Here is a 15313-nt window from a genome sequence, read left to right on the forward strand (position 1 = left end):
AAATGTGTTTTTAAACAGTTTTTATTTATTTAGAATTTTTTATATCGTATGTCATTTTCTTATATTTTAGATGTATGAAAAAATCAAAATAATAATAGTTCTTATTATATAATTATTTTTGCATTTTTAATTGGTTAAAATGGTCATATATATATATATATATATATATATATATATATATGTGTGTGTGTGTGTTTTTGTCCTTTTTCATTTGTTACAATCATGTCTATAAATTTGTAATTTAAAAAAAAAATAATTGTCATTTAAATTGTGTTTTTTTTTTTTTAATTTTTCATATATATGAATCTAAAATATATCAAAACCTATTGTCCTTTTTGTATTCTAACCAGTTTAGATAATTTACCCTGTAAATGCCTCTTTACGTCTCTTTTTTTAAGGACAAACTAATTATCTGATAATTTTACAAATATTTTATAATTTTTGCTAAATACTTTTTTTTTTTTTTTCACAGTTACAATTCCAAGGAGTAACTTAACTGCTACGTAGCATCAAAATAATAATAAGCAGCAAATTCAAAGCTGAAAAAAAAAATCCTTGAATGGGAAAAAAGCATCAAACCCAATTAAGACGCCTTGTAACATGTTATAAATTGACTTCGCCCTTGTCTTTCAGATTCCAGTCTGCTCCAGGACAACGTGGCGTTTGTCTTGTGTCTGGACACGCTGGGTAACAGCGACGATCTTTACCTCCACGTGTCCAAGCCACCGAAAGAAGGAAGCCCGCAGCACGCTCTGCTCAAAGAACTAGAGACTGTAAGATTATCCGCTCTCAATCTACTAACAAACACATTGTGTACTCCTCACAACATCATGTTTACTCCCTATCAGTGTTGTTTTCGTCAACGATGACGATGACGAAATCATTTCGTTGACGCCACTTTTTTTCATGACGATAACGAGACGATGACGAGATAAAAATGGCTCGTTGATGACTAAAACATGACGAGACGTGTGTGAGTTTTCGTTGACGAGACGAGAATAGACAAATGTTAGTGGGTGGTCCGTCAGACGTTTAAAATGCATGACATTTCCGCTTATTGTGCATGCCAATTAAAACTTAAAAAGTATCTGACGCTATGGCAAGCCGTTTTAGCATTAAATACTCTTTGCTATACTAGTATGGCAAGCCGTTTTAGCAATCCATCCTTGTTTGTCTTTTATGTTCTAAAACATTCCTTCATTATTGTAATTATTGGTGAAAATAGTCGATCCGGAAGCTCACATTGTGTTGAACTATAGATCTGCTATTTTCAGAACTTATAAGTGACACTACCCAACAGCGAAATACTTACTGACCTACATTAATTTGTTAAAAGACTACTTTTTTCCCCTTTTTTTGACTAAAACTAGACTAAAACCTTTTTGACTTTTCGTCGACTAAAACTAGACTAAAACCTTTTTGACTTTTCGTCGACTAAAACTAGACTAAAACTTTTTTGACTTTTCGTCGACTAAAACTAGACTAAAACTTTTTTGACTTTTCGTCGACTAAAACTAGACTAAAACCTTTTTGCCTTTTCGTCGACTAAAACTAGACTAAAACTTTTTTGACTTTTCGTTGACTAAAACTAGACTAAAACCTTTTTGACTTTTCGTTGACTAAAACTAGACTAAAACCTTTTTGACTTTTCGTCGACTAAAACTAGACTAAAACTTTTTTGACTTTTCGTCGACTAAAACTAGACTAAAACTTTTTTGACTTTTCGTTGACTAAAACTAGACTAAAACCTTTTTGCCTTTTCGTCGACTAAAACTAGACTAAAACTTTTTTGACTTTTCGTCGACTAAAACTAGACTAAAACTTTTTTGACTTTTCGTCGACTAAAACTAGACTAAAACTTTTTTGACTTTTCGTTGACTAAAACTAGACTAAAACCTTTTTGCCTTTTCGTCGACTAAAACTAGACTAAAACTTTTTTGACTTTTCGTTGACTAAAACTAGACTAAAACCTTTTTGACTTTTCGTTGACTAAAACTAGACTAAAACCTTTTTGACTTTTCGTCGACTAAAACTAGACTAAAACCTTTTTGACTTTTCGTCGACTAAAACTAGACTAAAACCTTTTTGACTTTTCGTCGACTAAAACTAGACTAAAACCTTTTTGACTTTTCGTCAACTGAAACTAGACTAAAACCTTTTTGACTTTTCGTCGACTAAAACTAGACTAAAACCTTTTTGACTTTTCGTCAACTAAAACTAGACTAAAACCTTTTTGACTTTTCATCGACTAAAACTAGACTAAAACCTTCTTGACTTTTCGTCGACTAAAACTAGACTAAAACCTTTTTGACTTTTCGTCGACTAAAACTAGACTAAAACCTTTTTGACTTTTCGTCGACTAAAACTAGACTAAAACCTTTTTGACTTTTCGTCGACTAAAACTAGACTAAAACCTTTTTGACTTTTCGTCGACTAAAACTAGACTAAAACCTTTTTGACTTTTCGTCGACTAAAACTAGACTAAAACCTTCTTGACTTTTCGTCGACTAAAACTAGACTAACACCTTCTTGACTTTTCGTCAACTAAAACTAGACTAAAACCTTTTTGACTTTTCGTCGACTAAAACTAGACTAAAACCTTTTTGACTTTTCGTCGACTAAAACTACAGTAGTCAACATTCGAAGTGGATCAAAAAAGTTAATCAAAAGTTGTCCTAAGATAAGAACGGGTATTCTTTTTGGTCTTAGGACAAATTTGATGAAAGGTTTTGATCCACTTCGAATGTTGACTACTGTAGACTAAAACCTTCTTGACTTTTCGTCGACTAAAACTAGACTAAAACCTTTTTGACTTTTCGTCAACTAAAACTAGACTAAAACCTTTTTGACTTTTCGTCGACTAAAACTAGACTAAAACCTTCTTGACTTTTCGTCGACTAAAACTAGACTAAAACCTTTTTGACTTTTCGTCGACTAAAACTAGACTAAAACCTTTTTGACTTTTCGTCGACTAAAACTAGACTAAAACCTTTTTGACTTTTCGTCAACTAAAACTAGACTAAAACCTTTTTGACTTTTCGTCGACTAAAACTAGACTAAAACCTTCTTGACTTTTCGTCGACTAAAACTAGACTAAAACCTTTTTGACTTTTCGTCGACTAAAACTAGACTAAAACCTTTTTGACTTTTCGTCGACTAAAACTAGACTAAAACCTTCTTGACTTTTCGTCGACTAAAACCTTTTTGACTTTTCGTCGACTAAAACTAGACTAAAACCTTCTTGACTTTTCGTCGACTAAAACTAGACTAAAACCTTTTTGACTTTTCGTCAACTAAAACTAGACTAAAACCTTCTTGACTTTTCGTCGACTAAAACCTTTTTGACTTTTCGTCGACTAAAACTAGACTAAAACCTTTTTGACTTTTCGTCAACTAAAACCTTTTTGACTTTTCGTCGACTAAAACTAGACTAAAACCTTTTTGACTTTGTCGACTAAAACTAGGCTAAAACCTTCTTGACTTTTCGTCGACTAAAACTAGACTAAAACCTTCTTGACTTTTCGTCAACTAAAACTAGACTAAAACCTTCTTGACTTTTCGTCGACTAAAACCTTCTTCACTTTTCGTCGACTAAAACTAGACTAAAACCTTTTTGACTTTGTCAACTAAAACTAGACTAAAACCTTTTTGACTTTTCGTCGACTAAAACTAGACTAAAACCTTTTTGACTTTTCGTCGACTAAAACTAGACTAAAACTTTTTTGACTTTTCGTCGACTAAAACTAGACTAAAACCTTTTTGACTTTTCGTCGACTAAAACTAGACTAAAACTTTTTTGACTTTTCGTCGACTAAAACTAGACTAAAACCTTTTTGACTTTTCGTCGACTAAAACTAGACTAAAACCTTTTTGACTTTTCGTCGACTAAAACTAGACTAAAACTTTTTTGACTTTTCGTCGACTAAAACTAGACTAAAACTTTTTTGACTTTTCGTCAACTAAAACTAGACTAAAACCTTTTTGACTTTTCGTTGACTAAAACTAGACTAAAACCTTTTTGACTTTTCGTCGACTAAAACTAGACTAAAACCTTCTTGACTTTTCGTCGACTAAAACTAGACTAAAACCTTTTTGACTTTTCGTTGACTAAAACTAGACTAAAACCTTCTTGACTTTTCGTCAACTAAAATTGGACTAAAACTATCACATATAGAAGTGACTAAAATTTGACTAAAACTAAGAAGCATTTTAGTCCAAAAGACTAAGACTATGACTAAATCTAAGATGGTTGTCAAAAACAACACTGCTCTTTATTGGCCGTTCATCAATGTGTCCTGTTATTAGATTGTGGCCGTTCAGCACCCCGACCTGAAGTTCTCCATGGTCCACAAGAAGATCAACCTGGCCGACGATACGCTGGCCTGGGAGCACGAGCGCTTCGGCATCCGCCGCCTGCCCGCCTTCACCCTGTCCCACCTGGAGAGCCACCGCAGCCCCGCGCGCCACTCCATCATGGACATGCGGTCAGTGTCGTCCTCTCTGGAGGGGGCGGGAGAGGCCACCGCTGGGTGGGTGATGATTGGTGCTCTCTCTCTGTCGCCCCGACGACTAGTTCCCTCCCTCGCTGCCCATTGGTCGGTTTGGTGGATGACTTTGTTTTCTGTTGATTGTGTTTCTCAGGCCTCACGTGGATCTGGCGAAGCTCAGTCGCAACACTAAAGTCATCGCCGAAACGCTGGCGAGAGTCATATACAACCTGACGGAGAAGGTAATGTTGTCTTTGTGTCTCTACGCTTTATGTAGGCAAATAAATTAGATGAAAAATGAAGTCTGTGGTAGATGTACAACCATTAAGTTGAAATCAACACAAAACAAATCTGCTTGCCTTTAGCTTTTTTTTATGTTATTTTCTTCCCTTCTCTGATATAGATTGCGAATTTAAAGTACTGTGATGGAATATGTTTGTAATATTTGAGTGTTTAGTATCGTTGAGGTTTATCATTGAGTTTTCATTAATATTTCGTTTTTTATTTTATAAACGTTTTTAAGAAACTAAATAATTGTGGTTTTCATTTATATTTTGATATATTTAAGTTTTTTTGTCTTTTTTTATTTAATATACGTTTTAAAAAATTAAATAATTATGGTTCTAGTTTATATTTTTCATATATTATGTAGATTTTTATATATATATATATATATATATATATATATATATATATATATATATAATTATTAAAATCTATATATGTATATATAATGTGTGTATATATGTATAAAATTACTAGAAATTACATAACAATATATAATTATATATATGCTTATAATATAGTTTTTATTTAATATATATTTATATATTTGACAGAATTTTTTTGTTTATATTTTGAATGTTTGAATGTTTTTATTTATAATTTGATATATATTTAAGTTTTTGTAATTTAGTTTGTCTTTTTAATTACGTCTATAAAATTGTATAATTTTATATAAGAGTTTTATATAATTTTATATATAAAATAAAAAAAATAAAAGCTTAATTTGAGAGAGAGAGAGAGATCTGACATTTGACTTTTTTTAATTGTCTATAATTTTGTATATAGTTTTTATTTATAAAATTATTTTTATATTTTTGTTCATTTTCTCTTCTGATTAATTTTATTTTTTATTTTTCATGTATCTTTTGTGTTTTTCGTCCATTGCATTTATATTTCTGATTAAAAATTGAGTTTTGTGTTGTTTTTTAAACAGTCAGGTGTCAGGTTTGCTGCTCTTATTATTATTATTGTTGAAACTAAATTAATATTAAACTGAATACAAAATATTACTATGGTTATATTTATGACTGTATAATAAACTAATAAAATATAACTTAAAATAATTTATAAAAATAATATAATTTATTTTACAATACAGCTAAAATACGCAGTGCATGATTAAATAAATAAGGTCTTTGCTATTTGATTATAATTTGATTTTAAGATATTTGTCCATAAAAAATTAAGAAAAAAAAAAATTTTAGTATACAAACTGTGAAAAACTGATTTCCTTCACTCTTACACACACAGACCAAAATCACAAAAAAAAAATCATCTTTGAAATTACACAAATAAATTAAATGTTGAAATATGTTAAAATAGAAAAGTTGTTTTAAATAGTAAATATATATTTAAAATTTTACTGTTTTATACAGGCTTGGTGAACAGAAGAGACTTCTTAAAAAAAATACAAATAAATAAAATCCTAATTGACTTGTAGTGTATATTTACATATTTACGTAGTTGTGCTTCATAATTGCACTGAACCATACCACAAATATGGTTTATATGGATTAATCGTGCATCTCTAACACTGTCCATCATAAAGCTCAAATTGTCTTTTAATGGTGTGATCATTTTTTTTTTGTGTCACGCAGGGTGTCGACGGAGACCTGGAGATCTTTACTGAACAGATGGTGAGTATGAAAGAAAACAATCAATCAAAAATACCATGTTTGAACCCTCAGAGTTGTATTGAACAGCCCTCGCTCCCAAAACCTACTGAGCTGCAATATTTTAAGTCATCATATGTGTGCATTTGCCAGCATTTTTGCTTTGAGTGCAGATTTGTTGTTAGTGTTGGGTCGAGTCCACATAAGTCGAGTCCGAGTCTTTAACCATTCGAGTCCGAGTCCAAAATGCGGCGAGTCCGAGTCTTTAACCATTCGAGTCCGAGTCCAAAATGCGGCGAGTCCGAGTCTTTAGCCATTCGAGTCCGAGTCCAAAATGGGGCGAGTCCGAGTCTTTAACCATTCGAGTCCGAGTCCAAAATGCGGCGAGTCCGAGTCTTTAACCATTCGAGTCCGAGTCCAAAATGGGGCGAGTCCGAGTCTTTAACCATTCGAGTCCGAATCCAAAATGGGGCGAGTCCGAGTCTTTAACCATTCGAGTCCGAGTCCAAAATGGGGCGAGTCCGAGTCTTTAACCATTCGAGTCCGAGTCCAAAATGGGGCGAGTCCGAGTCTTTAACCATTCGAGTCCGAGTCCAAAATGGGGCGAGTCCGAGTCTTTAACCATTCGAGTCCGAATCCAAAATGCGGCGAGTCCGAGTCTTTAACCATTCGAGTCCGAATCCAAAATGCGGCGAGTCCGAGTCTTTAACCATTCGAGTCCGAGTCCAAAATGCGGCGAGTCCGAGTCTTTAACCATTCGAGTCCGAGTCCAAAATGAGGCGAGTCCGAGTCTTTAACCATTCGAGTCAGAGTCCAAAATGCGGCGAGTCCGAGTCTTTAACCATTCGAGTCCGAGTCCAAAATGCGGCGAGTCCGAGTCTTTAACCATTCGAGTCCGAGTCCAAAATGGGGCGAGTCCGAGTCTTTAACCATTCGAGTCCGAGTCCAAGATGGGGCGAGTCCGAGTCTTTAACCATTCGAGTCCGAGTCCAAAATGCGGCGAGTCCGAGTCTTTAACCATTCGAGTCCGAGTCCAAGATGGGGCGAGTCCGAGTCTTTAACCATTCGAGTCCGAGTCCAAAATGCGGCGAGTCCGAGTCTTTAACCATTCGAGTCCGAGTCCAAAATGCGGCGAGTCCGAGTCTTTAACCATTCGAGTCCGAGTCCAAAATGGGGCGAGTCCGAGTCTTTAACCATTCGAGTCCGAGTCCAAGATGGGGCGAGTCCGAGTCTTTAACCATTCGAGTCCGAGTCCAAAATGCGGCGAGTCCGAGTCTTTAACCATTCGAGTCCGAGTCCAAAATGCGGCGAGTCCGAGTCTTTAACCATTCGAGTCTGAGTCCAAAATGAGGCGAGTCCGAGTCTTTAACCATTCGAGTCCGAGTCCAAAATGGGGCGAGTCCGAGTCTTTAACCATTCGAGTCCGAGTCCAAGATGGGGCGAGTCCGAGTCTTTAACCATTCGAGTCCGAGTCCAAAATGAGGCGAGTCCGAGTCTTTAACCATTCGAGTCCGAGTCCAAAATGCGGCGAGTCCGAGTCTTTAACCATTCGAGTCCGAGTCCAAAATGCGGCGAGTCCGAGTCTTTAACCATTCGAGTCCGAGTCCAACTAAACACTAGTGTTTTTCAGTATCTGAACCTTGTTTTAACCTTTACAACTAGAATAAGGCCATGACAATTTAAATGTAACAAAAAGCAAACCGCTATTGCATATTGCCATTTGGATTTTGGATTTCACACCATCTTATAATTAGTGTCCTGCTCAGCAAACTTTAAAGTCATGTAACAGAAGTTATAACTTATGTTTTGTGACATATTTCAGAGTGAAACAGCTTTTAGAATGTCAAAAGTTATAGGACTGGACAGGACTTAACTTTTTTTGCTGTTATATAGTAAATGTTTAAATTCAACGGAGTGGGTAGGAAGATTAGTGAATGAGACCCGAGGAGCAGAAAATTCACCTCTTATCTCTGATTTTGGCTGTTTTGGGTTTTATATGACGAATGGTAGTACCTTAGACAGGGTAGATGGCATTTTGATTTTTTTTTTTTTATCTTGGATGAAAATGAGGCTGTGATGGGACAGTTTTTAAGTAGCAGTCTATGGAGGCCATGGAATAAAAGAGTAAAAAAAAGTTAATTTGAGTTTATATTTCAAAATTCTGACTTTATTTTCACAATTCCGAGATTACATCTCACAATTTTGATAAGAAAGGACATTCTCCCTTTTCCCCTCAGCTCAAAATCATGAGTTTAAATCCCACACCTCTGACATTTTTCCCCTCAGAAAACTCTGTTGAGTTAATTTGAGTAATAAAGTCCGAAATACAAACAACATATAAAAAAAAAATTCAGAATTGTGAGATTAAATAGGCAAATTTAATACGACGCAGTCTGCTGCATCATGTTTTGTGACATATCTGTATTTCTCCCAACTGTTTAAATTCACTCAAGACGAAACCGACTGCATTTGCATGAATACTCTCCAAGACGGTGCTTTTTGACATAACTTTTCGTGTAAGTGTGTAGCAATAACATGCAAGAGAAAATTTATTCAGCATTTGCACGCTGACTGAGAGGCGCTTTCGGCGAGCACGCTTTGGGTGTGGGTATGCAAAGAAACCAGCAGGCTTTCAAGTACTGGCAAGACTTTTAAACACGTGCGAATACTGAATGTCACTTTCGTAATAATGCATCGAGTCAGTAAAATTTCCGTCAACTGTCCCTGGACTTGGCTGGAGTCTGAAAAGCTTGAGTCCGAGTCAAAATGCATCCGAGTCTGTGACAAGTCCGAGTCCGCTAAAAATTGAACTCCAGACCGGACTCGAGTCCAAGTACCCCAACTCTATTTGTTGTGTCTGGTTGGTTTATCGCTGTTTAAGTTTGGTTGTGCGTTTCCGTCAGCAGGTGCAGGAGGATCAGCTGGCGTCGCTGGTGGACTGGCTGACGGCTCAACCGCGAGCCGCCCAGCTGGTGGACAAAGACAGCAGCATCGTGAACACGCTGGAGTATCACATGAACCGCTATCTGAAGGACGTCAAGAGGCATCTGGTCCGAGCCGACAAGAGGTGAATCAGCGCGGCGGCGATCCGACGCTGATTGGAAATGAATATTCAGAGATTAATCGTTGTGTTTTGGTTTTTAACAGGGACCCTGAATTTGTCTTTTATGATCAACTCAAGCAGACCATGAACGCTTACAGGTGAGATTGCCAGTGATTTTAGCACACTGTTAGAACTATCAAGGTTTGATTTGTTAAAGGAGTAGTTCACTCTCAGAACAGCAATTTACAGATAATTTACTCATCTCCTTGTCATCCAAGATGTTCATGTCTTTCTTTCTTCAGTCGTAAAGAAATGTTTTTTTTTTTTTTTTTTTTTTTTTTTGACATTCCAGGATTTCTCTCCATATACTTGACGTCTATGCTGCCCTACAAAGCAAAAAGGCAGTAACTACATTTTTGGTCAAGAATGAATTATTATTAGTGCTGTCAAACGATTAATCGCGATTAATCGCATCCAAAATAAAAGTTGTTGTTTACATAATATATGTGTGTGTACTGTGTATATTTATTGTTATATAAATACACACATACAGTATATATTTTGAGAATATTTTCTATATTTATTGTGAAATACATTTTTATTCATATAATTAATATAATATATAAATATATTTAATATATAAACATAAAATTTTTCTTAAATACATCCATGCATATGTGTGTACTTATATATACATATTAAATATACACAGCACACTCACATATTTTATGTAAACAACAACTTTTATTTTGGATGCGATTAATCGCGATTAATCGTTTGACAGCACTAGTTATTATCATTTTCATGACATTCAAGGCATCCTTTGTTATGTGACAAAATATCTCAAATGTGTGTGATTTGGCGGCATCCTCATGGGACGGTTTTAACATTGGATAACAGGCTGGCTGACAGGATAACTTTAAAGTCATTTTTCTCAGTTCTGCACTCGGCGTAGTTACTGCCTTTTCGCTTTGTAGGGCAGTATGGTGCCCCCGAGTTTGGACTTCCAAAAAGCAGCTTCAAAGGACTCTAAACAGACGAGGAAGAAGGGTCTTATCTACTGAAAGGATCAGTCATTTTCATAAATAAACATTTATGCACTTTCTAACCTCAAACGCTCGGCTTGGCCGAGCTAGACGAGACGAGCATTTGAGGTTAAAAGTAGGGATGCACCGAATATTCGGCCACCGAAAATTTTCGGCCGAAAATGGCCCAAAAGTGCATTTTCGGTTTTCGGCCGAAAGACTTTTATCACCGAAACAGTATGTTGATGCAAAAACAATGGCCTTACGTTGGTGTTACGTCACAATATTTAAAAAATATGTCTTTTCTATTTACTGTATTCTTATAAATATTTATGTTTTAAACCGTGGAGGTGAGCCAATGGATATCACACAAGCAACGTGAAAACTGCGCAATATGTCAAAGTGAAAGTAAAAACTGACAGTGCTTTCTGCATCTGACGTGCGTTCTCTCAGAGACAATGAGAGACCATTATACTTCATATGCGGATATTAATTCAGTCCCCTACTATTGTGTAAGGGTTGTTTTTTGAAAGACTTAAATAAAGCTCTTAGTTTGATGAAACTTCAAAAGGCTATCCATTGAATAAATATGGATATGGACCATTTTGTCTACCACTCGGGGGCACCATAGACGTCCACTATATGGAGAGAAACCCTGAAATGTTATCCTCAGAAAACAATTTCCTTACGACTGAAGAAAGAAAGACATGAACATCTTGGATGTCAAGGGGGCGAGTACATTATCTGTAAATCTTTGTTCTGAGAGTGAACTACTCCTTCAATCCGGGATTAGCAAGTGAGATATTGTTTTGGTTAGTTACAAATTTAACCCAGATTTTTAAGCCACCAAGCTTGTACGCAGTACATTTGTAAATCCAAAGTTTTCAAATGAATGAGGTTGATAATGTTAATAACCCACTCCCGTTTAACTTTAACAAGTATGAAATGATGCTTAACCCAGGGTTGTTTAAATAATTATGTTGTGTTTGAAACGAAACAGGGTAAAACCAGCGATCTTTGACCTGCTGCTGGCCGTCTGCATCGCATCTTATCTGGGAGTGCTGTATTTGGCCGTTCAGGTAAGACACATATTCAGGCACATTTAGTGCACAGTGATTTTATTGATTAAAAAAAACATGAATTTAAAATTATTATGTATTTTTTAATTGATTTATTTATCTATTTGTTTGTTTTTCAAATAGAAGAAGTGGTTTGAAAATGTTAATTTTTATTATTAACAGCAGTGTTATTTTATTACTATATAGCTATATTAAACATAACAAGAAATGTTGCTGTGGTATTAATTGACTATAAAAATAAACCGTGTTTTTAAGAAAAATAAAATCATTTACTTTTACAATAATTGTCTTATTTTACAGTACAAATATGTAGCAACTAACAGTGTTCTGTTTATACTTAATATTATTACCATTATTACGCTACTATAAAATAGGAATATGGTAATTTACATAAAACGTGTGTAAATACACACATACATACATTCATTTATTTATTGATACATTTAAACACAAACACACACATGCATAAATACAACATTTTTTTATTGTCATTGTTTTTATGTTAAGTTTTCAGCACTTTCCTCTACTCATCACTATAAAAAATATATATTTTGTGGTATCAATCTTTGAGTATCATTTTAAAAATTTTATATAGTTTATTCATTTTTTCAGTTTTTTTTAGTATAGCAGATTAAGCTTAATGAAAATGAGAAACATTTTCACAAACAGCTTAAATGGAATAAGTTTTATATACATATTTCATATTTTATTTTATATTATAAATATATTATTACATTTTATTTATATTTTTTGGTTTCTGTAAACATTTTATTTATAGGAAGATTTTAGATTTTTCTTCATAGTTGCATATTATTATTGTTTAAATTAAGTTAATACATATTTTAAATTTATATTATAAATATATTATTAAATCATATTGTTTTAGGTAGCCTTTGTCTTCTTTCAAGGAATGGAGAAAAAAAATATTATGTTAATATTTTACATTATATCAATAATATACATATATTAAATTAGATTTAGATTTTATTTCAGTAAACTTTTTTTTTTGTATTTTTTGTTTTATATTTATATTATTAAATTATATTCTGTTTCAGTTGTTGCTTGTTTGGATTGTTTGATCCAAAATACAGCAAAAACAAAACAAAAAAAGAAATATTCTTCTATTTAAAATAACTGTTTTCTCTTTGAATGTATTTTAAAATTGTAATTTTTCCTGCTATTTCAAAGCTGAATTTCCAGCATTGTTACTCAAGTCTTCTAATGTTCCGATTTGCTCCTCAAAAAAAAAAAATATATATTATTGTGTTGAAAACAGCCAAGTAGAATTTTTTTCAGGTTTCTTTGATGTATAGAAAGTTCAGAGGAACAGCATTAATCTGAAATAAAAATCTAATGTAACATTATAAAATGTCTTTATCATCACTTTTGATCCATTTAAAGCATCCTTGCTAAATAAAAGTATTCAAACTCCAAACTTTTGAATAGTATAGTGTGTATAATCTTACAAAAAGCTTTTTATTTCAAATAAATGTGACCCTGCACCACAAAACCAGTCATAAGGTAAAATTTTACAAAACTGAGATATATACATCATATGAAAGCTCAATAAATAAGCTTTCTATTGCTGTATGGTTTGTTATGATAGGACAATACTTGGCTGAGATACATCTATTTGAAAATCAGGAATCTGAGGATGCAAAAAAATCAAAATACTGAGAAAATCACCTTTAAAGTTGTCCAAATTAAGTTCTTAACAATGCATATTACTAATCAAAAATTACATTTTGATATATTTACAGTAGGAATTTTACAAAAAAATCTTCATGGAACATGATCTTTACTGAATTTCCTAATGATTTTTGGCATAAAAGAAAAATCGATAATTTTGACCCATACTATGTATTTTTGGCTATTGCTACAAATATACCCCAGCGACTTAAGACTGGTTTTGTGGTCCAGGGTCACAAATGCTGATCTTTGGATCTTTCTATTAATCAAAGAAACCTAAAAAAAAAAAAGTACTCAACTGTTTTAAATATTGATAATAATAAAAAAGTTTCTTAAACAGCAAATCAGAATATTAGAACGATTTCAGCTGAAAATTCAGCTTTGAAAGCAGAAATAAATTACATTTTAAAATATATTCAAATAGAAAGCAGTTATTTTAAATAGTAAAAATATTTACTATTTTTGCTGTACTTTAAAATCAAATAAACGCAGGCTTGGTGAGTTTGGTATTGAATAAAACTGTCATTATCATATTAAAATGTCATATTTCTCCTGCAGAATTTCGGCCTTCTGTACGGACTCCTGCGTCGAGTCACGGCTCCTCGGGTCAAGCAGCACTAACCCTGCGACCGTCTCTTCACGCACCTGCAATACGAGGGGCCGCCGGAGTCTCGCAGCAGAGCCAAGAGTGTGTTTGCTTTCTTTATTTCACTAGTTTGATTGATTGGTTTACTTTTTTGAGAATGACCGTTGATTTCCTTGCCAAGAGTTTCATCCACTACATCTCCGCTAGCCTTCAAGTCTTCCTCTTCTCAGTGTTGCCTTAAAAATACAATCCGCAATTGTTCGAACAGAGTTTTTGGTTTTAAATTTGAATCGCAATCAATTGAGGATTGTACTTCTAAGCAGTGTTTCCCGAAAGCCTTTCCTCGTGTGGTTATTCTTCACTGGCAGCTACTACAAAGTGGGCCAAAATCGTTGCTGGTTGTCTGTCGACAAGTCTGTCGACGCTCTTCAATCTTCGTCACGCGCTCATGCGAGTCTCAACTCGAACTGCTGAGTATTTTATATATATATATATATATATATATATATATATATATATATCTCGATTATGTGATGTTTGGAAACCTGGCATTTCATGTTTTGCAGATTCTTTAATCCTACAATTTTTCCTCAAAAGACTAACATTAATTAATAAACACCCGTTTCCTTCTTCAGCCCTACTTTTGACATCCGTTCTTCACGTCTGCTTTGGCTATTTATTGGGATTTATGGAAGCTGAAACGCTTCGACATGCACTGATTTAATATTTTTTGTTTGTCCTCCGAACTCGATTTAACTCGAATCAGAGGTACCTGAACTTGATTCTTTAAAAATAAAAGGTTTTTGTTGAATTACGAGCACACCGCAGTTGTTTTCTTTCAACGGTTTTTATTAAATGGAAAAAACATGACACAACACAGTTGGTTTCAATTCACTAATTCAGCTGGAATTATTAAAACAGTTCCATTACAAATGAGACAACACCTGTCACTCCTGGTGGTCGGATCGTAATCAAGGAAAAAGAGTGAATAAATGGTCCAAGAGAAATGTTCAAACAAATCGAATAACTTATTTCTTCATGTTAAATTAATCCGTATAAAGGTACTACTATTTTTAAAATACATTTTATATAGGAAAAACAGTAGTAGGAAATTACAGTGCAATTTTAATTAAATAACATTTTATAACCCAGATATAGCAAAATATACCCCAGGCAAAACACCTCGAAATTAATGTCGCTTTTTCATAACACTCACCAGGGCTTTGATATTCATTTTTGGCACTTTTCTAGAAAAATTAACAAACTTTGATTACTCGGCGTGATGAAATTATTCCCACTATGAATAACAAACGATCCAGAACTTGCGGAAAGCATTTTTTTTTCATAATCGATGGAGTGCATGGTGGCGTTTAGCGTTTATTGCTAGTTGGTAACCTGAATTTTGACTCGTTTCACAGAATGAGGGTTACCATCTAGCCACAGCGGCATTTAACTACAATGTTTTCGTCCAGTGATTTGACAACGACGGGTAAGAATATCTAAGAC

The 15313-nt window shown here is 34.1% G+C and overlaps 1 protein-coding gene across 1 annotated transcript in view; it reads left to right on the forward strand.

The window, feature by feature from the left end:
- The window catches only part of ncln (nicalin), a 15645-nt gene extending 699 nt beyond the window's left edge, over positions 1-14946 (forward strand). The window contains exons 2-9 of the mRNA XM_073844540.1: positions 634-773; positions 4306-4529; positions 4642-4729; positions 6371-6409; positions 9292-9452; positions 9533-9586; positions 11454-11532; positions 13780-14946. Coding sequence (XP_073700641.1) covers positions 634-773; positions 4306-4529; positions 4642-4729; positions 6371-6409; positions 9292-9452; positions 9533-9586; positions 11454-11532; positions 13780-13842 — 848 coding nt within the window. The 3' untranslated portion in view covers positions 13843-14946. The remainder of the gene's footprint in view (positions 1-633; positions 774-4305; positions 4530-4641; positions 4730-6370; positions 6410-9291; positions 9453-9532; positions 9587-11453; positions 11533-13779) is intronic.
- The last annotated feature ends 367 nt before the right edge of the window (positions 14947-15313 follow it).

This window comes from Garra rufa, chromosome 7, assembly GCF_049309525.1.
Source record: "Garra rufa chromosome 7, GarRuf1.0, whole genome shotgun sequence".
In the NCBI taxonomy this organism is placed as follows: Eukaryota; Metazoa; Chordata; class Actinopteri; order Cypriniformes; family Cyprinidae; genus Garra; species Garra rufa.